The sequence below is a fragment of the Suncus etruscus genome, chromosome 14 (genome assembly GCF_024139225.1).
Source record: "Suncus etruscus isolate mSunEtr1 chromosome 14, mSunEtr1.pri.cur, whole genome shotgun sequence".
Taxonomy (NCBI): Eukaryota; Metazoa; Chordata; class Mammalia; order Eulipotyphla; family Soricidae; genus Suncus; species Suncus etruscus.
In genome coordinates, this window is record NC_064861.1 from 38,436,039 (window position 1) to 38,462,480 (window position 26,442).

Genomic DNA, 26,442 nt, shown 5'->3' on the forward strand with positions numbered 1-26,442 from the left:
CCAGTCAACTCTCAGGGCTCTCAGTGTGTCCCCCTAAAGGAAGGGCTGGTGACAGCACATCCCTGGGTAGTCAGTAAACTCCTTGAGGGGATGTCTGGGAGCTGAGTGCTGCGGTGCTAGGCATCTCTGGGTCACTAGTCTGTCCTCCCATCTGCTCCCCTCCAACTTCGTTTGTTTTTGGCTCACACCAGCAGCACTCAAGGGTTACTCCTGGCTCTGTGCTCAGAAATATCTCCTGGCAGGCTCGGGGAATCATATGGGATGCTAGGAACTGAACCGGGCCCTTCATGTGTTGGCCGCATGCTTACTGCTGTGTTATTGCTTGGTCCCTCCCCTCTGACTTGCTTCACTTTAGCCCTTAAGATTAATTAAGAGGCAGCCAATGGTGCTTTTTTTTCTTGCCTCGTGGTCACACCAGCCGGGCATCACAGCAGCCCAGAGAACACTCAGCAGCATCGAGAAAGTTATGTGGGATGGGACTCGGGCTAGAAAGGTTCCAGTGCCTACTTCCTATGGTTCCTCTGTGCTGCCTGGAAAGCCTAGTGGTCCTGACATCTCCGGCCAAATATCATCATGTCCTGAACAACCGAAGCATCATCAGGAAACCCCTGGGCCCTCTGGGCCCCAGAAAGAGGTTCCATCCAACAGGGCTACCTGCAGCCTTCCTGTAGGCAGGACAGAAATAACTAGAAGGTTCTAGAAAGCAGACGATCCTCAGCCCTGGATGAGCGCTCTTTGTGGGTTCTCGGGGTAGGGTGGCTCAATCGGAGACTTGCCTTACATTTACTTTGTTGGTGCCTTACATCTACCGGCTAGAGATGACCCTTGTTCTCTTTAAGGACACCGGAAGCATCTGGGATTGTCTGAGGGAACCGGAAGCTGTGTTCTTTATCCCCTCTCTCTGCCCATTGGCAGGGGGTATGGGGCCACTTGCCCTATGTTTCATCCCTCTCCCCTGGAAATGGTTGCCCTGGCCTGGCCCCAGGGACCCTCAGCTCCACCTGGGTTGTCGTCTCTGCACTTCTCTGATCTTTCCCGATTTTGACAAATTTACAGCGTCCAGAGGACACTTCAAATTCTAGTGCCCAGAAAACTTGGCAGTGCTGGGTAGGGCCCTGCCCTTCCCGGGAGGATGTGCGAAGACATGGCCACTCAGTGCAGGGGAGACTCTTAGGGCCTATCATAGGCAGATCCGTGTCCCTCAACGCTCCGTCCCTTGGGCCCCACAGTGCCACACCACCCTCCTCCCACTCTCCGAATTATTTTTCTTGGGGGTGGTGAATTAAACCTTCCGGTAAGGGCTCACTCAAGTCTCCCTGATAGAAGTTGTTAAATGAATAATGTTGACTGACGCCAGGGACCCGGTTCTCTCGGAATCAAATTCCCTCCGCAGTCACGGCACTTCCTGCAGGCCCATAAAAATGACAAACACGCTCCAGATCGGGGGCTGTTGACGAGGCCAGGAGAGGTGGGGAAAGAAATGAAAACTAATTTTTAAAAGCCGGAGGATAGGGCCAGTGGGTGTTCTGGTCACCAATCCCCGGGGTGGGACCCACCCAGGTCATTGGGGTTAGCTAAGGGGGACCAACACATGCACCCACTGGACCCGAAAGAGGATGCAGGGGACAGATACGGAACCCTGGCTCCCTGAAGGAAGTTCCATGGTGCTGGGGTTTGGGGCCTGAGACCTGACATCCCCATCACCACTGATTCTTACTGTCATTGGAGAGGGGCCCCCCCTCCAAATCTTGCTTATGACCAGGAAGGTGTCACCTCCCTCCCAGAGCCCACTGAAGGTCATCAAGGCCCGGAAAAGCAGCATGTGCCGGCCCCCACCTCTGGAAGGGCTCCAGGTCTGAGCACTCCTGCCTGCCTGAGGGCTCTCTGGGGGGGGGGGGTCTGGCTGGGTCACACTATTCCCTGCAGGCTTTGCCCCCTGAACTATTTCCTCCTGGAAGGTCCAGAATAAGCTGCCCTGTTTCTTTACTCCCAGGAGCACTTGGCAGAGAGGCAAGAATGGAGGGAGGAGAGAAGATGGGCCTCCACATGGAGCTGGAGTCACATCGGGAAGGCTTCCTGGAGGAGGACATATTGATGCCACCCTCAGAGAGGGACCTTCAGAGGTTGGGAAGGTTGCCAGGGGCCACAGGGCAGGACCAGGACATTCTTCCAGAAGCTTCTGTGTGGGAGGCTGGACAGAAGGGTGTGTTGGTGGTTATGGGAGAAGTGGTGCGAGGCATCTCAGGGTGATCTGAGATGGGGTTTTGAGAGGCAGGGCAGGGAAGACGGGGGTCTCCCTCTGCATTGAAATACCAACCCCCTGTCTGGTCCCAATCCCCAGTGCATGTGGCAGCAGCAGGACCTCTTGTCTGTCCGTGTTTGGGAGCACCCGGTCGTGCTCTGGGGCTGCTCCAAGCTCAGTGCTCGTGAGGTTGCTTCTGGCAGAACCCAGATCAAACCTCAGTAGAAGGGAAAACGGTGCCTGAGGGCCCTCTGAGGAGACCCAGGGGCCATGTTCAGTGGGAGTGAACCCTGGGGTAGGGGCTGCTTGTGCCTGTCTGGGCTCTACCCCCAAGTGGGTGCATATGGAGGTTCTAGCATCAGTAAATAGCGTAGAAGGGTTTCTGGGGGCTATTTGGGGCAGGGGGGCTGTCTGCTCCAGTCTCTGGGGCTCCAGCCTTGTCCAGGTGAGTGGGCCCTGTTTGAGGAGACTGGCAGCTGGTGGCCCTGGGGGTTGTTGCTGGGCTGCTGTGGAAGCCAACTGCTTAGCCACTGAGTCCCAACCCAAGTGGGCCTCCTCTAGGGGTCGTGACTCCATCAGGCCTCATATATCCTCCTTAGGCAGAACCCCCTTTAAGCCTGTGTTCCCCAGGGGTGCCCCAACCCCTCCTTCATCAGTCCATAGGCTCCTGGCTTCTCTGGCTCCAAATGGTCTGGGCCATTCTGTGACCTGTTCCCTGAATCCTCTGTTGTGAGCCATTAAGTGACTCCCATGATCTGGGTCTCTCTGTGGCTCCCATCTGGGCTGTTCCATGGTCTGAGCTGTTCCTTGGTCTGAGCTGTTCCATAGCTCCCGCCGTCTGGGCGTCTGGGCTGTTCTGTGTTCTGTTCTGCTGCCTGTTCTCTGTTCCGGGCTGCCCTCTCTGGATGGTAGTTCTATTGTGCAGCTGTCACAGGCCTGTCCATTCATCTGTTGGTCTGTGTCGGTTGCTTTGTGATTTTATTTTGTTATTTATTTTTTGTTTTGAGGCCACTCCCAGTGGTGCTCAAGAATGACTTCTGGCAGGATTCAACGGACCCTGTGGGGTTGCAGGGTTGGAACCAGGGTGGGCTTTGTGCAGGGTAAGTGCCTTCACCCCTATGCTGTTTCTGAACCCCTGACACCCCTGATGTCTCTGATCCCGCAACATTTCTTGGCTCTGCACCTTCCTCCCCACCTTGTGGGGATTTGCTGGGTGACAGCTGGCCTGACTCCCTTTATCCCGCCGGGTCTCCCCAAAACAGGTGGGGGTGGCCCAGTGAGGTTGCGGAAAGGGGGTGCAGACATGGAGGGACAATGGGGCAAGGGCTCAGGCTACTACCGGGTTGTCAGTTCTGGCCGTTAGTAGCACCCAGGGGTCTCTCCTTACTCCACGTAATTGCAGCTTATCTGGCGGGTAGGGAGCTAGGCCAGGACAGCTCAGAACCCAGACAGCAGTGGGAGCCTGGGGTAGAGTCAGGGTTCGCTATTGGGCCCCCATAAGCCCCATCCCCCCTCTGCCTGGGCCTGTCCCTGTCCCGTAAAGTTGAAAGGTTTTAAATGCAAATATTTCTCCTTTATAGATGCCAGCTGTCCCTGGAGCCGGCTTTATCGGCCAATTAGCTCCCCATATCTGGGTCTGGAGAGCCTGAGGGGGGGCTGCTGGGGAGGAGGGGAGGGAGGGACGGCTTCCGGAGCAGCGAGCAGACCCTCCCCCCAGTTCTGAGTGTGCCAGGGGTGTGTGTGCAGGCAGCAGTCCTCTGCCCCCCCCCCCCAAGGTCCAGGCACCCTCCACTGTGATCTTGGCTGCCCCCACCCCCTCACCCTGGTGCCAGGCGCAGCCCTTCTCATGCCTTGTGCCCCTCCCACCGCCCGCGGCCGCGCAGGGGGGCATTCACCGGCCGAGGCGCTCACAAAGCAAAGCAATTAGAATTGAAAATCTATGCAAAACAGCTGTTAACTGACTCGGGGCGCAGCTGTGCGCCGGGCTGCAGGCGCTGAAAGGCCAGGAAGTGGGGGGCAGCCTGGGTGAAGAGGCAGCCGGGCAGACCGGAACCCCTCTCTCCGGGTCACTGACCCGACATGGAGGGCCAGGACCTCCCTCCCCACCCTGCAACTTCCCGGTGGATTCCAGCCCCTTCCAAGCTGGGGGGGGACCTGCGCCTCGTCCCCCATTAGTCATTTGGCTGATACCTGCTGACCTGTTGGCCTTAGCTGGGTCACCCCAGTTTCCCCCTCTCCTGAGGGCCGCCTCTAGACTCCGCTGGGTGTCAGCCTGGGGCCTGGAAATCATGACCCTCCTGCACCCCCATGGAGCCCCGCGGTGCTTAGATACATGCTGGGTCTGCTTGGATGTCACAAGCTGTCAGCCTTGTTCTGAGAGCCAGGATGTCTGGCTATAGGAGGTTCCCCTGGTCAGGCTTACCTTCCCCCCAGCCTCTGGTGCCCCCTGGCGGCACCCTTTGCATGTGACAGCCCCAGGACTGAGTCTGGAATAGATACAGCTTCTGCGGGGTACTGGGACTCCCCATCTCCTTCAGAGCCCGGTTGTGCTGCCCCTGAGGGGGAGGGACACGGCTCAGCGGCCAGGGGTGCTGCAGACAGACATAGGTAGGGCCACTGGGTCAGGTCCCCACTGAGCTGAGAGGCTTACCACCTCCTCCTTTTCCTGCTCCTCTTCCCTCCTCCACCTTTTCTTGCTCCTCTTTCTCCACTCCTGGGCCCCCATCTGGCAGCCTTTGCTCAGGCCCGATGCTCAGCACGATTACACGGGTGCCACTGAGTAGCCAGAACTTGAGTGGCACAGGGAACCTGCACCCCAAACCTCTCCTTCCTGCCCACCTCTGCACCCCCAGTTCCCTATCTGAGCTCTGAGGGCTTGAGAGGGCTGGTTCCCTTCACCCCAGTGGAGAGGACGCTGAAGAGGGCACTGGCCTTGCAAGCAACCTACCCAAGTTCGATCTCCGGCACCCCAGCACCCCACCCGAGTGATTCCTGAGTGCAGTCAGGAGTCAACCCTGGGCACCGCTGGTGTGTCTCCCATTCTGGTTGCACCTGGGTTTAGCCAGGACCCCCCATCCCCTGCATAGAGGAGTCTCGGGGCTGCCAGGATGTGGGGTGGGCGCCAGCAGACATGACCTCCCATACAAAGGAAGCACAGGTCTGGTGGGCACCTCTGACCAGGTGCCCCTGCGTCCCTTGGCCTTTCTGTGCGTGTCCTTCCTCGGCGGGGATTCTAAGGGGAGCAAGAGGAGGGGCGGGGGGTGGGGTGGGCAGAGCCCGAGCAAGCGAGAGGCGCTGCAGCGCTGGGCCCGGGACGGCGCCCTGGCAGACCGGGGGCGGGAGCTGCCAAGGAGCAGCGAGATGGAACGTGCCTGAGGGGAGTGGAGCCCGAGCGGCGGCGGCGGCAAAAGCCGGAGTCAAGCGACCTAGCTCGTTAGCGCGGCGCGCGGGCTGCGGAGGAGCAGTGTTCCCACCCTTCCCCTCGGAGGCCGCGCTCCCGGATTACTAATTTCCCCGGGCGGGCACGCTGACAGCCGCTTCATCCATCTCGGGTGCCAGCCTGCCCGGTGGCCGCCAGCGTTTCCCGGCCAGGCCGCGCGCGCCGCTGGCTCGCTGCTGCACCCGGGTGGCGGCCGCGGGGAGCTGCAGCAGCTGCCTCGGTGCGCCCAGGAGCGGGGAGGGGAAGGGGCGCCAGGTGCGAGGCCGGCCCCGCGCCCGTGCGCCCGTGACCTCGAGCCCCGCCGGGCCTCGACTTTGCCGTCTGGGAAACGGGACTAGACTGGACCAGCCACCGGCTGGCACCGAGGCGCACCAGGGTTTGCATTTGGGAAGGGTCCACCAGCCGCGTGCGCCCCCACGGTTTTTTTTTTTTTCTTTTAGGAGAGGGGGGCCCTTCCCAATTGTGGTGGGACTCCAGCCCCGTTCCGTGCTCCCCGAGGTACCGAGGGGAGATTCGGACCCATTGAGCGAGGTCCTGGGCCTGCCCCGCGCCAGGTGCGAGCTCTGGTTTGCATATGGCCCCCCTTCTTTCCCCCGGCGCGCGGCTGCCATCCAGGTGGGAACGGGTTTAGAACCGCCCCAGAGGTTTTCGGTTTTGTTTCGCCGGCCCGAGCCCCGCCGCCCGAATCGCTCCCAACTCCTCCCCGCCCGCCCCGCCCCCCGCGGGGGACGCCGACACCCCCTCCCAGCCCTGGTGGAACCGCCGGCCCCGGGCTGGGGATCAGTGACCCGGGCCTCGCCGCGCCAGGAGACACCGCGGGGCGCGCCAATTAGGGCGTCGGGCCAGGCCGAGGCGCGCGGCACCGGGAGGGCCCCGCAGGTAGGAGCCCCTCTTAAAAAAAAAAGAACGGGGGGGAAAAGGGGGGACACCTCATCGTCCCGTTTCCCTTTTCGTTTGTGGTCGGCCAAGGCCTTGTGCAAGGCCGGGTTGGGGGGCCACCCAAGCGCGCGCGCGCGTCCCTTTCCTTCACCTGGCGCCCCGGCGGCGTGCGCTCGGGGGAAGGGCCTGGTGGAGGGGTGGGGGTGCCGTCAGGCCGCTTCCCCTCGCTTTCCCCAGCGGGCGCACACCTACACACACTCACACACACAGACACACACAGGCTCTGCTCCCCGCTGGCGCCGGCCCCGAATGCTCCAGGCCCGCCAGCGTCATCGGGAACAGATGGAAGGGGGTGGCGGGCGCCCAGCGCTCCCTCCCGTCGCAATCCTGGCTGGCGCTGAGAGGGTGCGGGAGGGAGAGAGAGAGAGAGAGGAAGGCAGGCGGGGGAGGCCGGGCCCGGGGGGAGACGGCAGCGTGCGCGCCTGCCAAGCGCCGCGCGGGCATGTCCTGGGGCAGGTTTGCGGCTGGCAGGCGCGCGGGTAGCCGGGGCTGGGGGAGGGGGCGAAAGTTGAAACCCGCCGCCCGGGCGGGCCGGGCCTCTGGGGGAGTGGTGGCGACTGGGCCCCGGGGTGTGAAAGCGGCCGCCTGGCCAGGCGCGACCCCCCGTGGTCGCGGGGTCAGCGCCCGGAGCAGGCCCTGTGCTGGAGGCCTCCGTGCGCGCGCTGGAGACGCGGAGGGTGGGCGCGCGCCGGGCTGTCTGCGCTCCCGCCGCTGGGGACTGACTGTGGGGGGTTAGGGGTGGGCCGGGGGGGGGGTGCGCGGGCAGCCCCTCGCCGCCTGCGGGCGCCCAGGAATTTCAGGACGCTTCCCTGAGTCATTCCAGTCTGTCAAGTGCCTGGGTGAGGTGGGTGTGCGTATGTGTGCCAGGAATGGGGAGGTGCTGTGCCGCGGCGTGCCAGTTTCTGGAGGCGGGTGGCCTCCCCTCTGACCGCAACCCCAGCTACTTAATGATCACCCTGGCGGAGCGGCGCCTCCGTGGACTCCAGCCGCGGGGACGCGGGTTTTTTTTTTTTTTTTTTTGCAAGAACACGCCCCCCCCACCGGCCTACCCTACCCCACCCCTCGTCTTGGGCCTGCCCCAAAGTTTCTTGCCAAGGCGCGGGGAGGGGGCTGCCTAGAAGGGCGAAGGGTCGCGCGACTCCAAAAGGAACCAGAAGGCCACAACATGTAGGGGTGGGTGGGTGTGATTGTGTAGGTGTGTGTTGGGGGTCCAAGTCCGCCCCCGTGCAAAGTTCTTCCCCCAAGCCGGCTTCGTGTCAGCCTCTCTCTCCCCTGGGCTTCGGGGTCGCGTGTCTGCGCGCCCTCCGACTCCCCCCCCCCCCGTTCCTGCAGCCCCCCATCGCTGGCTGTCCTCGCCTCACCTGGCCGGGGCAGCGCGGGTGCGTGCGTGCGCGCGCGGGGTACGCCCGGGGCGGCCGTCGGTGCGCGCGCGCGCGTGTGAGTGTTTGCGGCTGAAACCCGACACCCCGCGGCGGCCGAGGTCAGGGGCCGGGTGGGCGGCGTCGCGCCCGGGTGTGGCCGCGGCCCCGGCGACAGCAGCAGGTGTTTCTTGGCGGCGGCCCCGGAAGCTCCACCTCCCTCCCCAGCGGCTGCCCGGAGCCGGGGCGAGAGGAGCAGTTGAGAGCCACCCTGGGCGACAGCATGTGTCCGCCCGGGCGCAGCTACGGGGCCCGGGCATGAAAGGTGAGCGGGGGCCGGCGCGCGCGGGGTTGGGGGACGCGGGGTGAACCCCCTCCCCGTGGCGTCCAAGTTGGCGGGTTCCGCGGGGGCGGCCACCAACGGCTCCCGGGCAACTTCCCCCTAGTGTGCGCGGCGATAAGAGCCAGCAGAGCCGCCAGGGCGGGCAAGCGACCAACCGACCGACCGACCGACCGACCGACCGACCGTGGAGACACCCCCGCGCCGGGTGGGGGGCCGAGGGTGTGCGCGTTGCGCGCGGGGGCCAAGGGGCGCGCGCCGAGACGAGCGAAAACTTTGCCGTGCTGGGGGAGAGACTGGGGGCCACGACAGGTGCTGGGGGCGTTGGGGGGGACGCAGCTGCCCACCCCCAGGGTGCCCCGCCGTGCGCCCTGCCCCCTGTCCCGCCTACGCCGCCCCCCACCCGCCGCAGCAGCCGCCCTGTTCCCCTCCCTGCCCTTCCTGCTCCGCCTCGATGCGCCTCCCCGCCCCCAGCCGGCCGCCCGAGTGGAGCCGATTCAATTATATCGGCGCTCCGGAGACACCTCGGCCGCCTCCCCGGCAGGCTAATTAAATTCCCTTCCTGGAGGCGGAGCGGCCGCCGCGCGCCCCCCACCCCGCGTGGGCACTTGGGGGACCCCTGGGAATGGCGCGGCTGCCACCAAGGCTCCGGGGCGCGCGGGGGCTGGGGGCGGGGCCACGCCCCCTCCCCCTGTTTGGTGCACCGGACAGCGGGGGGGGGGGGGTCCTTAGCGGGAACCCCTCAACTTTGGCGGGCGGTGGGTCTGTCCAGCCTGAAATGGGGCCCACGTGCTCTGGGTTTGGAAACTGGCCTTTGTGTACTGCGCCCAGGAGACGCGAACCCCGGGTGAACCCCCGCCGCGCCTTATCTGGGGCCCACACAGGTTGGGGGTTGCAGACACAAAGCGGGGCCACCAGATGAAAAGGAAAAAGGGTCCCTCTGCTGGGCGCGAACAAAAGGCCGGCTGGGCAGCTGGGAGCTACCCCCCCCACCAAGCTGATTGCCCAGCGCAGGGGTTGGGGGAGGGGGTAGAGAGCTAGGGGTCCCTCCATTACCACCACCCCATCCCTGGGAGTCGGTGCTTGACGTTCCTGCAGCTCTGGCGGGGGCGCAATGGGGAGACCTGGCCAGCGGGAGGCTCAGAGGCCACCACCACCCCATGTTGCTTAAGCCCTCTCTGCCTGTGTAGCTCACGCTAGTTTACGGGGCCAACCAACCCACCCACCCCCGCGTGCGCCTGACTCAGACACCACCCCAGGTGAGCGGCCGGGGAGCAGACCCACCCGAGGGACCCCCTTGCCTGGACAGCCAGGCCCCGGAAGCCAAGGCCGCAGTGGGAGGGCCGGGGCGGGGCCTGCTGGCTTCTGACACTTGGAGTTTTGCTTTGTGAGCCGGGCTGGGTCAGCCCCACCCGGGAGGGACAGGGAACCCCCCCTCCTGCTGGCCTCACTGTCGCTGTGGGTCCTGCTCTGGGCTGCCGGTAGGCCCAGCTGGGATCTGCCGGGCAGTGACATGAAACCACTGTCTCCTTACAGTGCGCACTTGGGCTGACCCAAATGTGCACTCTGGCCGGCACTAGCCCCCTGGGGAAGTAACTTAGACCCCCAAGTGGCCAGCGAGGGCCCCCTCGCAGCCCCGATCCCTTTGCAAAGGCCCCGTGTGTGGTCTTTGCAGAACTGTGTCCTCTGGCTGCCAAGAACTTCCCAGTCTCAGGGGGGAAGTTGGGGGCGTTGCGGGTGGACCCGGGAGAGCCTGTGGTTGGAACTGGGGAGCCTCACCCCCATCCCTACCTCCCGAGTGGGAGCAGAGCCTGCACAGCGCCGACCAGTGGCTGATCAGGGCCCTACGACTGCCAGTTGAAAGCCTGGCCCGGTCCACTGAGGCCCAAATGCCCTGACTGATGGGGACGCCCCCTCAGCAGGAGGGTTGCTGCCGGCTGGAGACCACTACCGGCAGCCCCTGCCGGCGTGTCTGACTTTTCCAGCCCAGCAGGGCTGGCCGCTCCCTGTGTCGTCTTGCTGCCATGCCGGGAACAAGGACACGCAGCGGCTTGCCCAGCCAGCAGGGCCGGTTTTTCCGTCCAGAGGTCTGGAATTCCCAGCCTGGGTTACTGGGAGTCCACCTGCAATTACCTCTGTTACTGCAACACAGGGCCCTTCCCCGAGGGATGCTCAGGGGTCACTAACCCTGGACCCTTCGAGTGTCTCCACAAATAAACAAACATACAGGTGTGCCCCGGGGCCTCTGGAAGGCCAAGTGCACCGTGGGAGAGTTGTGGTTGTCCCCACCACCCACCTCTCCCACACTGGCTTCCGGCTGCCCGGTGGAGGGAAGGGGGGAGTAGAGGGGCTGCACCTGCCCTTTGGTGAGGTTTAAGGGTGAGGAATCAGGGTGCTGGATAGCCTCACTGCCTCTTTGGCTCCATCTCCTACTCTAGGCCCCAGTGTGAGATGCATAGCCTGGAGCTTGGGGTGACATCCATGTGGTTTCCATATGTCAAGTGGGCTCAGGCTTTAGGAGATGTGAGTGGGGGGACTGCCTTGCTGGGGGGTGTGTCCAGGATACTGAGGGTCACGCACCAGTGCCCCTTCTACCCATGGAAAGATACTTTGGGACCTCACTTTGCTTGTCTGTGAAATGGGACCCCCGTTTGGCTTTAGGGGCAAATGCTACCCTGTAGTCATGCTCCAGGGGTGGGTTTATCTGAATTGCTGGTCTCGGTTGTTGTTTGGTTTAGGGGCCACACCCAGCTGTGCTCAGGGGCTACTCCTGGCAGACTCTAGGGACCCTATGGGATGCCGGTGATTGAACCTGGGTCGATGCGGACAGACAAAAGCCCTCCTCTCTGTGCTATTGCTCTGGCCCCTGAACTGGATTCTTCATTGGTGACGCTGGCACTTTCGTACTTCCCTTTGGGGTCAGGCACACACCACAGAGATCTGTCCTGCACCCCTCTCCCCCTGCCAGCAAGTGACCTGAGAGCCCTGGTCCCTCACCCCAGGCTGAGAGGTGTCCAGCTTGGCCCCTGGGATCTGAGCATCTGTGGGAATTGTGGTTCTGTTTACTTCTGTCTCTGTTGAGGGGGGGCCCCTGCAGGACTCATGACCATCCAGGGCTACAATGGGATACAAAACAGGGCAGTCCCTCTGTGTGGATGGATGCTACGCTGGCCCCTTGGTTCAGCCCACCCAGAGGTTGGGGGAAGCCCCCCTCATCCTAAAAGGTCTGGCACACTAAGGAGGTCTCATGCCTCATTGGTCATCAGCCTTGTCATGCCCAAGTGTGACCTAAGGACCTTGGGGTGCTGAGGAGAGTGGTGATTGCAGGGATTTCTGCACCTCGTCCCCTGCACACTGCACACTGCACACTGTAATGGGCGAAAAACTGGGCTCAGAATCAGCCAGGTGGGTAGTCCTGCACCCCTCTGCTCTGGGGCCCCATCCAATCCTCCTGGAAAGGCAGGTGGACCGCAGAGTAGCTGGGCTTCTCTGTGTGACTGACTTCGGGGCTCCCCTAATTGGGTCTTGGGTGGTCCCAGGCTCATCTGTGTGAGGGCTTCTTTGGCTTCTTTTGCTCATTTGGATGGGGAGGGGGCATGTAAGATTCTCAGGGTTGCAGGCTGAACCCCAGGACAGCATGTGGGTCTGGAAGCCCTATTGCAGTACACCAAGGCTGAGGGGACTGGCCCCTGCTTATGCCAGTTTTTGGGGTTTTTTGAGGTCGCACCCGGTGATGCTTGGGGTTACTCCTGGTTATGCGCTCAGAAATTGCTCCTGGCTTGGGGGGGACCATACGGGACGCCAGGGATTGAACCTGGATCTGTCCTGGGTCAGCCGCGTGCAAAGCAGACGCCCTACTACTGCACTATCGTGCTGCCCCTTAAGCCAGTTTTTTTTTGGGGGGGGGGGGTTGGTTTTTGGGTCACACCCGGTGGTGCTCAGGGGTTACTCCTGGCTGTCTGCTCAGAAATAGCTCCTGGCAGGCACGGGGGACCATATGGGACACCGGGATTCGAACCAACCACCTTTGGTCCTAGATTGGCTGCTTGCAAGGCAAACACCACTGTGCTATCTCTCCGGGCCCAAGCCAGTTTTTTTTTTTTTTTTTTTTTTTTGGTTTTTGGGTCACACCTGGCAGTGCTCAGGGGTTATTCCTGGCTCCAGGCTCAGAAATTGCTCCTGGCAGGCACAGGGGATATGGGGCGCCGGGATTCGAACCGATGACCTCCTGCATGAAAGGCAAACGCCTTACCTCCATGCTATCTCTCCGGCCCCCAAGCCAGTTATTTTTTATTTACTTATTTTTAGTTAGTTTTTCAGGGTCTCACCTGGCAGCACTCAGGTTCCTCTTGGCTCTGCGCTCAGAAATCAATCCTGGCTGGTTCGGCGGACCCTATGGATTGTCAGGGATTGAACCTGGGTCGGCTGTGTGCTAAGCAAATGCCTTTCCTGCTGTACTGGCACTTCAACCAGGCGAGTTCTGGCCAACACGGTTCCCTCTGGGCCCTTCAACTTCCCGTGTACCCTTGCCCAACTTGTATTTGAGTGTTTGTGGTCATGTGAGAGCCTGGGGAGACTAAGGGTCCTTGGGGGAACCCAGGGGCACCTTGAGTTCACTGCTGACTACTAGAGAAGATGGAGGTGCTACCCCCAGCTGGTCTGGCCTGGCCCTCTTAAGCAAAAAAGGCCCCAGTTTGGCAGACACCACTGGCTTGGTGCATTGTTTGGGTCAGGTGGTGTGGTCCAAGGATGTAGTGGCCATGAGGTGCCTGTTGCCCTTGGGTGATTTGCCCATCGCCAGCAGCTGCAAGATGGTTATCCTGTCTGATGAGGTCCGGTGCACAGGATTTTGAGGGTAGCATGTGAGCCCGTCCACCCGGAAGAGGAAGCACTCAGAAGGGTCTGGGACTCACTGACCTTGGGTGTGCTCAAAGGAGAAAGGGCAGGATCTTGGGGTTCATGTGTGACTGCAGCCCCTAGGACCAAGGATCACGGGGGTCCTCAGCCTGCATGGTCTTTGTCGGGCTTCGCAAAGGGGAACCCAGCAAGGCTCAGCAGTGTAGGGGGTGCAGAACCCAGAGCCCATGTTCTGGGCATCCTGATCTGGTGGACCTGGCCTTGGTTCACAGGTCCTCTCCCCGAGTTTTATACAAGCAGATCCTGGGTCCCTCTTCCAGAACTGAGTGCCCCTCCCCTGTCTCCCCCAGGATGGAGATTCTCTACCCTGAACCTTACCACCCTGAACTGCCTGACACAGGGAGGCACAGAAATTTCAGGGACCCCCACCTTGGCATTGCAGTGTCCCCCATTACCTCCTGAGCTTCTGGGGTGTTCCCTCCGGGACCTGTTTGCAGGTGCTCAGGTCCCCACCAGCCTTTAGGGAGTTCCCAGGGGGAGACAGGCCCAATTGGGGTGCTGAGCTGTGGAGAGAGATTCCCTTTACTCCTGGTGGGGGCAGCCCCAGGCACTGCCTTGTCCCCTAGAAACTTGGAGGCCTCAGGCCAGATCTGACCCCTCCTACTACACAGTGTGGAGCACGCAGGAGTGAGTTGGGGACAAGGGGCTTGGGGAATTATTTGTGGGGCTCCCATGGCAGTCATACTCTTTGGATGTCTCTTGTCTTGTAAACTGGGGTGCTTCTATGTGGTCCTGTGGGGCTTGTATAAAGGGAAAAGCCTGGTTTTTCTATTGTTTGGGTTTGGGGGGGTCACCCCTTGCAATGCTGGGGAGGACTCTATGGGATGCTGGGGGCCACACTCTCCACTGTCCTGTCCCCCAGCCCTGGGATAGCCTTGTTCCTGTAGGAAAACGGAATGGCCCACCCAGCCTGAATGAAGGCTAAGGAGACTTTTCCTGCGCAGGAGTGGGGAACAAGTTTGTTCTGTGGGCTGTCCATCTGTCTGTCCTTTTGTCTTGCTTCTGCAGCCTTCCGGCCTGTCCTCTGTTCCTGCTCCACTGAAGTAATCTCTTGCCCTGTCCCTGCTTCTGCGGTTCGACTTCCTCCCCACCCCCCACTCCCAGCCCCTGGGACCTGCCAGCACCGCCACCGCACCCCCTTGCCTTTGAGCCTCTGTGAGGAGCTAAGGCCCTGCCCCTGCCCTGTCTCCCCTCAGGCTCTGGACTGTTCACATGAGACCCCAGGGATACCTCATTACCCATCCCCATCCCCCACTCCTGTCAGAACCTGGAGCCAAACCCCAATCCCATCTGCACTCTGGGGCCTCAGATTAGATCTGGGGGCTCATTGGGACCCCCTCTTAGTGCCTCTCTGTAATTTTGATGTGACCTGAAGGCCATGGCTGAGAGGGGGTGTGGGGCTCCTCTGTGTGTGGGGCTCAGCCAGCCCTCCTATTGCATGTCCCCTCTCCCTCCACACCCCCCTACACTACAAGCCCTCTTAGAGGAAGTTCTAGTCCCAGGGCCTGTCCTTGGGACACCCCTTGCCCTGCCCCCTTCTTTCCCAAGTGCTGAGCTGAGAGGGGTTTGTGAGGAAGCCATGTGGTGCCTCTGTGGGGTCGCCTGGCCTTGTTAGAGCTCAGCACCCCTTGGGGAGCATGAAGGCTCCCCCCACACTTCCCCAGCCTGCCCTCCCAGTCCCTGTGATGGCAGGGGGAGCCTGCTGAGCCCCTTCTGACGAGGTGTAATTATGGGGGGAGGGGTGTTGGGGGCTGGGGAAGGGCAGATCAGGCCTGTGCTGGGCCCAGAAATCCATCGCAGCTAATAGCTGGTAATTACAGAGCTGGAGGGAGCTAGTCCTGAGGCTCGATGAAAGAGTAATTAGGGGCCACAGGGGGCTGGGTGGGGCATAGGGCTGATTAATGGGGCTCCTTCTCCCCATTAGAGAGGAACCCAGGCCCTGCTTAATGGGGTGTTTGGCTCCAGGGGGGGCCCTGGGAGGATACAGGCAAGCAGAGGCAGGCCTGGGGTGCCCTGTGTCCCCAGTTCCTCTTCCCTTCCTGCCTTGCTCTGATTCTGGGGAGTATGTCCCACAGTGGTGTGGCCAGGATATTTTGGGGGTGGGGGTCCACCCAGCTCTGGGCACCTTTTTTGCTTACAGGGTGGGGAACACACTTCTTTCAGGAAATGCCTTCAGGAGCCAGCGGTGTAGACATAGCCTGGTCAATGACCTGGAGCAAGTTAATAAATAGCTTCTTTATTGGGGGGCCAGGCCTGGCTGCGCTCTAGGTCACTGGTGCCCTCAAGCAGCCCTGAGCTTTCCCCCCTTACCCATGCACCTTGGCCTCCCCTGTGCCCCTAAGCACCCGGAGGGAGCCCTTCTGCCCGGCCCGGTGTCTCCGGGACCCCAAGTCTGACCTCTGCCCTCACCACTCCATCCCCAGCTGGCGGTGGGCTCGGCTCCCTGCCCGCCGCACCCTGCGAGTCTAATTTTAGCCACTCCTAATGAAGCTCATTCGGCTTCTATTTTCAGTGAACTGACATCACCAACCAAGCTCACCGCCACAGGGACGCGGGGGTAGGGGTGCCCAGGAACCCACAAGGAGCAGGTGCTGGGCTTTGTGAGGGTAAACGAAGCCCCAGGGGGTCCCTGGCTTTACTCCCCCCCCCCCCAGGGAAACTCTTCATTGGACAAAAACCTGCAGAAATGCTGGAACATGAGGAGCAAAGCTGACAGACAGGGATGAGGGTGCCTTTCGGGGTAGGGGCAGGGCCTGGGCCATCTGCTGGCCCTCTGCTCACCCACACTTGCTTCTCAGCTTGCTTCCCTTCCGGGGATGCAGCACCAGGACACACCATAGGGCCTGCCCGAGTCTGATCTCCCATCTGGATGTGATGGTCTGGGACTCAGTTCTTGGGGGGGGGATAGTTGTTGCTTTAGGTGTGTGGGTCACACTTGATAGTGCTCAGGGAATACTGCAGGTTGCTGTGGTACTAGGTGGAGCCTGGCACGTGCCACCTGCCCTTTGCTGCTTTGCCCAGGTCTCTGCTGTCAGGTTAGGGGCACAGGTGGCCCCAGAGTTAACATGTTTTGCTAACACCCATGGCCAGTCAAGTCGCTGGTATCTTCTAACTCATGGTGGGATTCCAGAGATGGGCCAACTTCGCTTGGTGTAAGCCAGGGAGAACTAAAGTGTCAGCCAGACTGGCCCCAGGCACTGTCTAAATGGTCTCTCAGCTCGACAGACCCTCTGGACACTTTGGACACTTCCTGAACCACCATGCCTGCCCCTTGCTCAAGGTGTAAAGGAGTCACTGCAGGCTCCGGAAGGTCATGGAGTACCTACGTATTCAGGGGGGTCTACATGTGGCTGAGGGGCTAGAACTGGCTGCTCGGATACTGGGGTCCATTGCAGGGTCCCTCATACTGTTCCCCCAAGAGGGGCTTTTGGGGAGGGACTTTGGTGGCTCCATGTACTGTAATGCCCTGGTGTCCTCATTGTGATGGGGCTGGGGCCGTTAGTATAGCTCTTGGACTCGGGTGCCATGTGCCAGGGTGCAGAGCTAGGAGTATGGAGCACAGCTCACAGGGGTCCAAGTGTGAGGGGTGCCTGGGCGGGGGTGTGTGTGTGTGAGGGTGTCGGTGTTTTTGTTTGTTTTGCCATGTCCAGCGGCACTTGGGTTCCTCCTGGCTCTGCATTCAGGAATCACTCCTAGCAGGTTCTAGGAACCAGTGGGATGCAAGGGATCAAACCCAGTTAGCTAGCTGTGTGCAAGGTTTAGGTCCTCCTTGCTGTGCTGTTGTACCAGCCCCAGCTGTTGTATTTCTGTGCCGCTGTCATGAGGTTGATAGTCCGGGAAGGGACACTAAGACCGGGACACGTGACCCAGGGGTCTTCCCTGAACTTGGGCTCCTGGAAAGGGGGGACAGGTTGGGGCATTGTCTTCTTGGTAGGGCAGGGCTGGCTCCCCTATCCTGGTTCCTTCTGTCTCTCTGTGCTGCTGAAATTGGGTTCTCCGAGGGTCTCCCCTCTGCATGCTGCTCCCCGCTCTGCTGTCTGGGGCCCCTGGGTGACGGTTGTTCTTCTCCTGTTTCAGGCATGAGCCATGAGCCCAAGTCCCCTTCACTAGGGATGCTCTCCACGGCGACCCGGAGCACCGCCACCGTCAGCCCCCTCACCCCCTCGCCGCTCAATGGCGCGCTGGTGGCTGGTGGTAGCCCCGCAGGTAGCTGCGCCCTCTCACAGGCTGCGCCTTCATCCAGCTTTGCCGCCGCACTGCGCAAGCTCGCCAAGCAGGCCGAGGAGCCCCGAGGTAAGAGGGTCCCCGCGCCCCCCTCGGGGCTCCCGGCACCGTCACCGCCCGTGTTTGCAAGGCGCTATGCTCTGCTCTCGGCGCTGGGTGCTCCTGGGGCTCACCTCTCAGTGCATGTCCCAGAGGAGCCAGGGATGGAACTTGAACCCTGACCCTGTGCTATGTCAGGGCAGAGCCGGCCCCTCGCTGAGTGTCCTCCTGCCTGTCCGTCTGTCTGGAGGCTGGGAGGGACGTCGGGGAGGGGATGTGCTCTGCTCATGGCCAGAGTAATGGTCCTGGGCCACCCTAGATCTGAGGTGGAGGGTTTTTTTCTGATTTCTGGGTCCCTGTGCTGCCTTGTTATGGGGGGACAGGGGGACCCAGGCACTGGGCTGTGCTGTGGAACAGTGGACCTGAGTGTGGTCTCCACCTGGGGCCCCGTGTCACCCAGGGGGGTCCATGTAACCCAGAGGGTCTGTGTGACTGGAGGGCCCCAAGGTTAAAAGTGAACTGAGGGTCATTGTGGGGGGATTGGTATGACCCGGGGAGTGTCAGTGGCCAGGGTCAGGGTCTGTGTGGTTGGGGGGTCTGTAACCCAGAGGGTCTGTGTGACGGATGGATCAGTGTGGTCTGTGGGCATCAGTGGGTCCAGAATGACTGGGGATGCCAGGGCTGGCATTGGAGGCCTCTGCCCCCCCATATTTTTCTCTTTGCCTGTCCCTGTCATTCAGACTAAGGGCACAAGGGACCCCCTCCCTGCCTGAGCTGAAGTAGGGCCCCTGGTGTATCACCTTCCCCACTCGGTTTTGGGGCTCTGGCTGCTGTCCAGGGGATCCCATTTGGGTGAAGGGCTGCAGGCAAGAGGAACCCTTGGGAGTTTGTGCCTAGCCCATGGAGTATAACCTAGAACCCTGGTTTGGGGGGGGGGTCCCTAGGCAGAGGTTAGAGGCATCTCCTGGGGCCACTTAGAGAGGGTGGGGTCATCCTGACTGAGATTAGGAGAGCATTCTGACTGGGGAGCACATCCCCTGGTGGTAGCTTCCTACTCCAGGTTGGGGGCCCAGGAGGTCCACAGGTGATGGCTTCCGGCAGGTCTGGACATGTTCCCCACTTCCCCAGAGGTTCCCAAAAACCCTCCTGCGACTGTTCTGGGCCATGTCCATCTTGCTGGGAGGCAGTTTCGGGCCCCAGTAGACTCTGCTGGTAGAGGCTGAGGCTGATTGGCCTTGGCATTTGGAGTTGTCTGGACCCTGGGGGTCAGTCTCGGGGTCGGGGTCAGTCTGGGGTTGAACTCAACACAAAACAATCCAGGCTCTGCCCACATGCCTCATCCTTCTCCCCTCAGGGTCATCACTGAGCAGCGAGTCGTCTCCTGTGTCCTCCCCGGCAACCAACCACAGCTCCCCAGCCAGCACCCCAAAGCGTGTGCCCATGGGCCCCATCATCGTCCCCCCTGGGGGCCACAGCGTCCCCAGCACGCCCCCCGTGGTCACCATTGCCCCTACTAAGACCGTCAATGGTGTGTGGAGAAGCGAGAGCCGGCCGGTGGGTTTGGGTTTGGGTTTGGGATGGGGTGGGGGACGAGGGATCCTAATGGGAGGGGTGTGGGGGTCAGACCTCCAGGGTCGATGCTTGGCTTCCAAGCCTTGGCACCAGCTTTTGGTCCTCTGGCAGCCCCTGCCCCCCTCTGCCCAGTCCCCAGTATGGTGGGGTAGTGGCCCGCAGGGAAACAGGAGCCATGACAGCAAGTAAGGACCTCCACGACCCCCACCCCCAGGGTTTCTGGAGAGTTGAGCCCTGGGCAGGGTAGGGACTCTGGCCTGAGAGAAGGAGGTACTCCCAGCCTTTCAGGCCCTGCAGCTGCTCCATGAGGACGCCTTCCCCCTGTCCTGCCCCACCACCCCCGGCCAGGCTGACCTTGTCCCCAGATGCCACAGCCTGGCCTGGTGCCAGCCAGATGGAGGCGGCCCCCACCCCCACACCAGGAGGCTCCCTCTAGCAGCTGGTGTCTTCCTGGGGGCTGGGCATACAGCTTCCGTGTATCCATGTTTGTGTGTCCTTAGTGCACTGACACAGTCACAGTCTCCCTGCCCCTCTGCACTCGGGGTGACGCTGAGTCTCATGGCTGCTTGTCTTGGACAGTGGGCTCTGGGCTGCCCTGGAGAGTCCAGAACTTGGGGCACTTGTGGCCCGCCCTCTCACCCCAATCAATACAGGGCCCAGTGGGGCCCCATGGTCCAGCACTCATTGAGCTTGGGGCATCCGTGAAGAGTGGCAGTAACATCACCAGTGGGCACAGTGTGAGGGCCTGAAACCAGTTTAACCCTTAGCATCTGTAGGGTTCCTGAGCTGCTGAGAGTGAGGCCTGAGCACAGATATGAAAGTGAGCCCTGAGCACCTCCAGGTGTGCCCCAAAACAAATAGCAGAAAGACATTTTCAGGAGCTAGAGCCATAGCAAAGCAGGGAGGGTGCTTGCCTTGCACATGGTTGACTTTAGTTCAATTCCCGGCATCCCCTAGGGTTCCCTAAACGCACCGGGAATGACCCTGATCCCTGAGTGCAGAGTCTGGAGTGAGTCCTGAGCAGCACACACCAGGTGTGGCCCCAAACCAAACAGTTTCAAACCAGCTCTGCCTGGAGGGTCCCCAGCCCCTTTGTGGTGCCCAGAACTCCCCATGCCTGGGGCCCCACGAAGAGAGGGGATCTTTGTCTGCCTGTGTTGGAGGCTGAGATTCCCCCACTACCTACAGGATACCAGCTCCCGGGTGAGCAGCACTACCCGTGAACGCCTCATCGTGGAGCCACCGCTGGCTCAGGAGAAAGCGAGTGCCCCAGCACTTCCCTCCCACCTACTGAGTGCGCCCTACCCCTTCGGCCTCTCCCCCAGCTCTGTGGTGCCTGATGCCCGCTTCCCACCACTCAAGTGAGTCTGGGGAAAAGGATGGGGTGGTGGAGGCCCTGAGAGCTGGGGAGCATCTAGCCCTCACCCTCTTCCGGCCCATCCATCTATGCAGCCTACAGCGGCCCGTGCACCATGTGGTACCGCCCAGCACCGTGGCTGAGGACTATCTACGCAGCTTCCGGCCCTATCACACGGCCGAAGACCTGCGCATGTCCTCACTGCCGCCCCTAGGCTTGGACCCAGCTGCCTACTACCACCCCGGTTATCTGGCCCCGCATCCCTTTCCACACCCGGCCTTCAGGTGAGCACCGGCCCTTGAGCACCTCTAACCCCCAAGCCCACAGGGGGATGGTGGCTGATGGCCCGGCCTGTGTCTGCTCCACAGGGTGGATGAGCCCTACTGCCTGTCTGCCCTGCGCTCTCCCTTCTACCCCGTGCCCACGCCGGGCTCCCTGCCCCCGCTGCACCCCTCAGCCATGCACCTGCACCTTTCGGGGCTGCGCTACCCTCCCGAGCTGGCCCACTCATCCCTGGCGGCGTTGCACTCTGAGCGCCTGACCAGCCTCAGCTCTGAACGGTGAGTGGGTGTAAGGGGTGGCCCAGAAGGCCTGGGGGGGGGCATCCCAGGAGCCAGTGGACAGCTGGCTGAAGGGGGGAATCCAGGCAGGGCACCCCTTCCTTGTGAGGTTTCCCAGTCAGCTCACCATCATCACCGCTGGCCAGTCACTCTGCTTCACTCCTCTCCTGGCCCCCAGGCTACAGATGGATGAGGAGCTGCGGCGCGAGCGTGAGCGAGAAGCCGACCGGGAGCGGGAACGTGAGCGAGAGAAGGAGCGGGAGAGGGAAAAGGAGCGGGAACGAGAGCGAGAACGGGAGCGGGAGCGTGAACGGGAGCTGGAGAGGCAGCGGGAACGGGAACAGCGGGCACGGGAAAAGGAGCTGCTTGCGGCCAAGGCGCTGGAACCCACCTTCCTGCCTGCGGCCGAGTTGCACGGACTGCGCCATGCTGCCGAGGAGCGAGCCAAGCCGGCCGAGCAGCTCACCCCAACACGAACAGGTGCCACTGGGCTCTTGCGGGGTACGGATGAGCCCAGGGCCCAGCTTCCTTTCCCTGATGCAGTAGCACAGAGCAAGTCACATGTAGTGCCCAGGTTTGATGTCTGGGGTTGTATTGTACCCCTCAAATGTCAGTGAGCAGGGCTGGAGCGGTGGTGCTAGAGGTAAGGCGTCTGCCTTTCAAGCGCTAGCTTAGGACAGATTGCGGTTCTATTCCCGGCGTACCATATGGTCCCCTAAGCCAGGAACGATTTCTGAACGCATAGCCAGGAGTAACCCCTGAGCGTCACCGGGTGTGGCCCAAAAACAAAAAAACAAGCAAACAAACAAAAAACCAAAAAAAATGTCAGGGAGGTCATTTGCCTTGCATGTGGCTAACCTGGATTCTTTGGATTTGATCTCTGGCATCCCATAGGGCCCCCACCCCCCAGCCTGCCAGGAGTAACTCCTAAGCACCTTGCGTGTGGCCCAAAAACCAAAACAAACAAAAGCCATTGAGCACAGTCCACAAGCAGGCTCTGAGCTCCATACAGTTTCTGTATTCAGCCTAGCACTGCCTCAGAAACCACCTCAGGTGGTGCAGAACTACTGAGGCTTGTGGCAGACAGCAGGGACCGGGCAGGATCCAAGCCAGAACCTCGCCTTTTTCCCACAGAGAAACTGAAGGAGGTGGGCCTGCCAGCACCCAAGGCCGTGCCCCAGCCACTGCACCCCGTGCCTACCCCGCACCACCCTGTGCCTGGGCTGCTCTCGGGCCACGGGCTTTTCTCACTGCCAGCAGGCAGTGCAGCTGCAGCGCTGCTCATTCAACGCACAAACGAGGAGGAGAAATGGCTGGCACGGCAGCGGCGACTGCGGCAAGAGAAGGAAGACAGGCAGACGCAGGTGTCTGAGTTCCGCCAGCAGGTCCTGGAGCAGCACCTGGATATGGGCCGCCCACCCGCACCCGCTGAAGCTGAGCACCGGCCCGAGAGTACCAGGTTGGCTGCTGGGCCGTTCAGGGGCGAGGGGTCTCCCTGAGTTCATGCGTCTCTTCACCTCACTTGCCACAGCCCCTCTTGGGAAAATTCGGGTCTCAAGGCCAGAGTGATAGCGTGATAGCACTGTGGGGAAGGTGTTTGCATTGCATACAGCTGACCCAGGTTCGATTCCATAGGGTCCCCTGAGCACTGTGAGGCGTGATTCCTGAGCGCAGAGCCAGGAATAACCTGAGTGCTGCTGGGTGTGTCCCACCCCCCTAAAAAAATGAAAATTTAGGTCCCCCCAGAACCTGTTCAGGTGCCCCGCAAAGAGGGAACTTCACCTGTGCCCACTGTGAAGTTCTACCCTATTTGTGCCCCATGTCTGGGTGCAGTAGAGACCGCAGGCATTGCTGCAGAAAATGCTCACTTCGTTTCTTTCCTTCCTTCCCCAGGCCTCTGCCAGGCAGCCGAGACACCCCACAGCACTTGGGTGGGCCCCCGCCCCTCATCTCGCCCAAGCCCCAGCACCACCCGGTGCCCACGGCCCTCTGGAATCCCGTGTCACTGATGGACAGTGCCCTAGAGCCGCGGCGTGGTGCTGACGGCCACCCTCTGCCCGGTCACCCGGCACCTTTCGAGCCTGGCCACCCTGCCACCGTGCCACTGGTGAAGGTGGAACGGGGTTATGGCCCTGACAAGGCCGACGAGGGGCCCCGGAAGCGTGAGGCTACAGCCCTGGACAAGTACATGCCGCCAGCCCGGGAGGCGGGCAGCCTGGAGCCTGCAGCTTTCCCGCCTGGGCCCTTCCTGGCGGAGCTGGACAAACCTGCACAGAACTTGCTGGGCCCGCCTCGGGTCACCCTTGCCCAGCCTAGTTCTCCATACCGGACCCCTGCACCCCGTGGCCCTGATCCCTCCTACATCTATGACGAGTTTCTTCAGCAGCGACGGCGGCTAGTCAGCAAACTGGACTTAGAGGAGAGGCGGCGGCGGGAGGCCCGAGAGAAAGGTGGGTGCCCCCCACCTTATATTGGAGTCCTGGCAAACTCCATTGTGCCACCCTGCCAAAGATTCCCAAAAAGCGATTGGAATTGGGTCTCTGTGGACTTGATGAAAACAAGACTTGAGGGGCCTTAGCATTAGTCGTGCAGTCAGTCGACTTGGGTTTGATCCCTAGTATCCCATAGGGTCCCTCAAACCTGCCAGGATTGATCCCTGAGAGCAGAGCCAGAAGGAACCCTTGAGCACCACCAGGTTGTGGCCCAGAACAAACAAAAAAAATAGGCATGAAAGTTCACAATGAAGGCCCCCCCCCAAAAAAAAAAAAAAAAAAAACAAGGGCCAGAGTAGAGGTGCAAGCAGTAAGGCATCTGCCTTGCATGCATTAGCCTTGGACAGACTGCAGTTCGATCCTCCGACGTTCCATATGGCCTTTCAAGCCAGGAGCGATTTCTGAGCACATAGCCATGAGTAACCTCTGAGCATCACCGGGTATGGCCCAAAAAACAAAAAAATGAGGAGGGGCCAGAGCAATTACGCTGTGGTAAGGTGTTGGCCTTGCACGTGGCCAATATAGAACGGACCCCGGTTCGAATCCTAGCATCCCATACGGTCCCCCAAATCTGCCAGGAGTGATTTCTGAGTGCAGAGCCAGGAGTAACTCCTGAGCTAACTTTTTTTTTGCTTTGGTTTTTTTTTTTTTTTTTTTTGGGTCACACCTGGCAGCGCTCAGGGGTTACTTCTGGCTCTATGCTCAGAAATCACCCCTGGCAGGCACAAGAGACCATATGGGATGCTGGGATTCAAACTATCGACCTTCTGCATGAAAGGCAAACGCCTTACCTCCATGCTATCTCTCTGGCCCCTGAGATAACTCTTGAATGCTAGAGCCGGTGTGTCCCAAAAACAAAACAAAAAAAAAAAGTTCAAGAGGAATTTTAGTTTAATAACCAGGGGGGCTGCATGCATAGCTTAGCCTCTGCAGCTCCTGTCGGGTGGGTCAGGACCTGGCTGGACTCAGGTCTGGGTAGCTTGGGGACAGACATCCAGGGCCCTGCTGACCTGCTGCCTGGCCCTCAGGCTACTTCTATGACCTGGACGACTCCTATGACGAGAGCGACGAGGAGGAGGTACGCGCCCACCTTCGCTCTGTGGCTGAGCAGCCACCCCTTAAACTGGACACATCCTCTGAGGTACTTGGGCCCCCCCACCGGCCCCCCCTACCTGAAACCCCTTCCCACTGCCCTCCCACCCCCTGAGCCGCCTCATCCTCATGCCCAGAAGCTGGAGTTCCTGCAGCTCTTCGGCCTGACCACGCAGCAGCAGAAGGAGGAGCTGCTGAGCCAGAAGCGCCGTAAGCGGAGGCGGCTGCTGCGGGAACGGACTCCCTCACCCCCGGCTGCACGCTGCCGCCGACAGACGCCCTCGCCACGACCCGTGCTCCGCACACGGTACAGCCCTGACGACATGAACGACAGCCCCAACTTCGAGGAAAAGAAGAAGTTCTTGGCAGCTTTTAGCCTCACGCACATCAGTGCTGAGAAGCGGAAAGGTGAGGCCCCAGTCTTGTCCAGGGTGTGGGAGTGGGCAGATTCCAAAGGACTCTCCTTATCTGGTCTGGGGGCATGCATTTCGGAGGGTTTCTGCTTATTTCTTTCGCTTCCCACCCCACTGTGCCAGACTGGCTCTGGGGTCCTGTTAAGCAGCTGGCTTCACAGGGTGCCCTGCCCACGCACTCCCTGACGAGTCAGGAAGTCTGTGCTGTGCCTTCTATTGACTTACTGGGGCCATATACCTTAGTTGTGGCTTTGACCCGCAGCTACATTCATTCTCACCTGGCTGTGCGCAGGGCCTGGGCCGTCCATATTGGCTCTGTGTGTGACTCAGGGCCTGTAGGGACCACACACTCTTCGAGACACATCAAGGCAGGGATGGTTCCGTTGCCCCAATGGCCAGTGGTAGTGATCTGCTACTTCCCTTCCAGACAAGGAGCGGCTGGAGGAGATGCTCCGTGCTGTGAAGCAAAAGGCACTGTCCGTGGCCCTAGCCGACTCGCTCCAGGGCTCCCCGAGGGACCATACTGCCTCCCTGAGTGGTAAGTCACTGCTGTCTGCTCCTGGCAGGGCCAGAGTTGGCCACGCCCTGGCATAGTCGCCATCTCTTGACTCAATTTTCAGGCTTTTCTCTCACCGCCTCCTCTTGTCTTTTCTTCTCTGGCTTCCTGGGCCTCAGCCTCTCAGCAGTGCCTGCCTCAACCACTCCTTAAAACCCTCGGGGCTCTGGGTTCCTCCTCCTCCCTCATTCCTTCCTTCCTTCCTTCCTTCCTTCCTCTTTTTCCCTCTCTCCTTCTCCTGCCTTCCACCTTCCTCCTCCCACTCCCCTCTCTCTCCCTTTTTCCTCTTTTCTCTCCCTTACTTTTCCCTCCCCCTGTATTGGATTGTCCCTGTTGCTGAGAGTCCATCTCAGCCCACTGTGGACACGTTGCCCCTTCTTCCCCTCACTGTCCCATCACTATGGCTCCAGTCACAGTCCTGGCTGACGCTGACCTTGCTTCTGCTCTCTGTCTCTCCAGAACCCACCCCGCAGCCTGCCACTTTGGACACAGAGAAGCCAGGTGGCGCTGCTGCCACCTTGGCTGACCTCCCAAAGGCCACAGACTTGGCTCCTGGCAGCGGCGAGAAGAGCCGGGCGAGTGAGGCGGGTGGCAGGAAGGGCCTGAGTGTGCTCCAGGAGCTGCAGGGTCCCGCGGCACACAGCATTAATGGCAAGACCAAGCCCTGGGAACCTTTCATGGCCGAGGAGTTTGCACACCAGTTCCATGAGTCTGTGCTCCAGTCCACACAGAAGGCCCTGCAGAGACACAAAGGTGGGCCTGGACCGCTGTCCCAGTGCTCAGGGTGGAGTTTAGGGCCTGCAGGAGGGCCAGGCATGTGTTCCTCCTCATCTCCTGTGTCATTGGGCCAGAGAATCCGTTTTCTTCCCATGAATCAGAAGTTGAAAAGTATCAGACAGATG

At 60.9% G+C, this 26,442-nt stretch overlaps 1 protein-coding gene across 2 annotated transcripts in view; it reads left to right on the plus strand.

Moving 5' to 3' along the window:
• GSE1 (Gse1 coiled-coil protein) overlaps window positions 1–26,442 on the plus strand; it is a 184,567-nt gene that overhangs the window by 154,340 nt on the left and 3,785 nt on the right. Inside the window, exons 1-13 of one of the 2 annotated variants that reach the window (XM_049786706.1) lie at window positions 8,096–8,303; window positions 17,313–17,528; window positions 18,853–19,052; window positions 20,259–20,431; window positions 20,523–20,711; window positions 20,796–20,987; window positions 21,166–21,467; window positions 22,122–22,461; window positions 22,881–23,437; window positions 24,508–24,620; window positions 24,709–24,979; window positions 25,412–25,522; window positions 26,000–26,293. In XM_049786706.1, the coding sequence (XP_049642663.1) occupies window positions 8,297–8,303; window positions 17,313–17,528; window positions 18,853–19,052; window positions 20,259–20,431; window positions 20,523–20,711; window positions 20,796–20,987; window positions 21,166–21,467; window positions 22,122–22,461; window positions 22,881–23,437; window positions 24,508–24,620; window positions 24,709–24,979; window positions 25,412–25,522; window positions 26,000–26,293 (2,965 nt within the window). In that variant the 5' untranslated portion in view covers window positions 8,096–8,296. Of the gene's footprint in view, window positions 1–8,095; window positions 8,304–17,312; window positions 17,529–18,852; window positions 19,053–20,258; window positions 20,432–20,522; window positions 20,712–20,795; window positions 20,988–21,165; window positions 21,468–22,121; window positions 22,462–22,880; window positions 23,438–24,507; window positions 24,621–24,708; window positions 24,980–25,411; window positions 25,523–25,999; window positions 26,294–26,442 lie in introns of those variants that run through there. The other variant, XM_049786705.1, reaches the window with a different exon arrangement.